The sequence below is a fragment of the Austrofundulus limnaeus genome, unplaced genomic scaffold (genome assembly GCF_001266775.1).
Source record: "Austrofundulus limnaeus strain Quisiro unplaced genomic scaffold, Austrofundulus_limnaeus-1.0 Scaffold27, whole genome shotgun sequence".
Lineage (NCBI taxonomy): Eukaryota > Metazoa > Chordata > Actinopteri > Cyprinodontiformes > Rivulidae > Austrofundulus > Austrofundulus limnaeus.
Window position 1 is genome coordinate 288,389 of NW_013952429.1, and position 1,358 is coordinate 289,746.

General features: G+C 39.1%; 1 protein-coding gene across 2 annotated transcripts in view; it reads left to right on the forward strand.

The window, feature by feature from the left end:
* The window catches only part of si:ch211-57n23.4 (immunoglobulin superfamily DCC subclass member 3), a gene marked incomplete in the record, with an annotated part of 45,054 nt that overhangs the window by 27,046 nt on the left and 16,650 nt on the right, over positions 1-1,358 (forward strand). For both annotated transcript variants that reach the window (XM_014004850.1, XM_014004851.1), the window contains 1 exon segment: positions 468-715. In XM_014004850.1, coding sequence (XP_013860304.1) covers positions 468-715 — 248 coding nt within the window.

Below are 1,358 nucleotides of genomic sequence, written 5' to 3' on the forward strand. Positions count from 1 at the left end.
ACACACACACACACACACACACACACACACACACACACACACACACACACACACACACACACACACACACAACTAGGTATTTATACCAACTAGGTTTTGCACCATCTCACTCAGACTCAAAGGCAGGGGAGTAGTGGTGTGTTTTTAAACAAGACTTGAAGAGTTTTACAGATGCACCACCAGGTGGCAGCACTACAGCTTTTACATTTCACTCTTCAACCACAACAAAAAATATTGTCTGTTTCTGTAGCTACACTAAAAGTCTGTTTTTTAAAAAAAACATTTTGAAGTGTGTATTCTTGTTTCCTGTGAGTCTGACAGAACAAATATTAGATGGAATCTGTTGAAAATGATCCATTCAGAATAATAAGTCATTTAATCTGTTTCAGACATGTAGGAGTATATTAATCCAGGCCTGACAGTAAACTGACGCAGCTGTGTTGTTGTTGTTGTTGTTGTTCACGCAGCACTCTAGCTCTGACCCGCATTAGCTCGGAGGATGAGGCCATCTACCAGTGCATTGCAGAGAACAGTGCTGGCACCAACCAGGCCAGTGCCCGCCTGGCTGTGACCCAGGCTAAGGACCTGCCGGCCGCCCCTCAGGGGCTCACAGCCAGCCCCGTGTCCACCAGCACCCTGCAGATCACATGGAGCAGCCCCTCCACCAGCACCACTGACGTCATCGGATACGTCCTGCACATCCGCAAGCTGGGCGGTGGGCATAAACACACACTCTCATTTATTATTTATTATCAGAGGTGTATAGTACTTTACTTTGTTACAGTACTTAAGGAATTTTTTTTTGAGAATTTGTAATTTTACCAAGTTATTTTTTTTAAATCGTGACTTTTACTTTTCACTTACTTTTAAAATCTAAAAATGATACTTTTTCTTCTTTACTTTAAAGTTTAACACCTAACTTGTTAAATATTAAATTTGTCTGAACTCATCATGAAAGGAGTTTTATGTGCTCTAAAAAAATTAAGTGTTGAATTTACTCAACTAAATCATGTCAACTACTGTATTTCCACTAAACCCAGTAGAGTAAATTTGAGGCGATATGCGTATTTTATTTTAAAGAAATGGACCACTTTAATCAACTTGGTTTTGTTTTGCCAGTTTAGTTCTGTAAATTTAACAGTTTATTTGTTAGAGAGCATGGAAAAATACTTTTACTTCTGCTTTCCCAATTTTTGTGAACAGTTTTATGACTTTTACTTGAGCAGTTTTCTCATCAGTGAAAAAGAAAAAAAATGTATAGGTCCTCTGGACGGGTTCTTCTCTAATGAAACGTTTCGTCTCTCCTCCAAGAGACTTCTTCAGTCTGAGAGTTTCAGGCTAAATTCAGACTTTTAAGC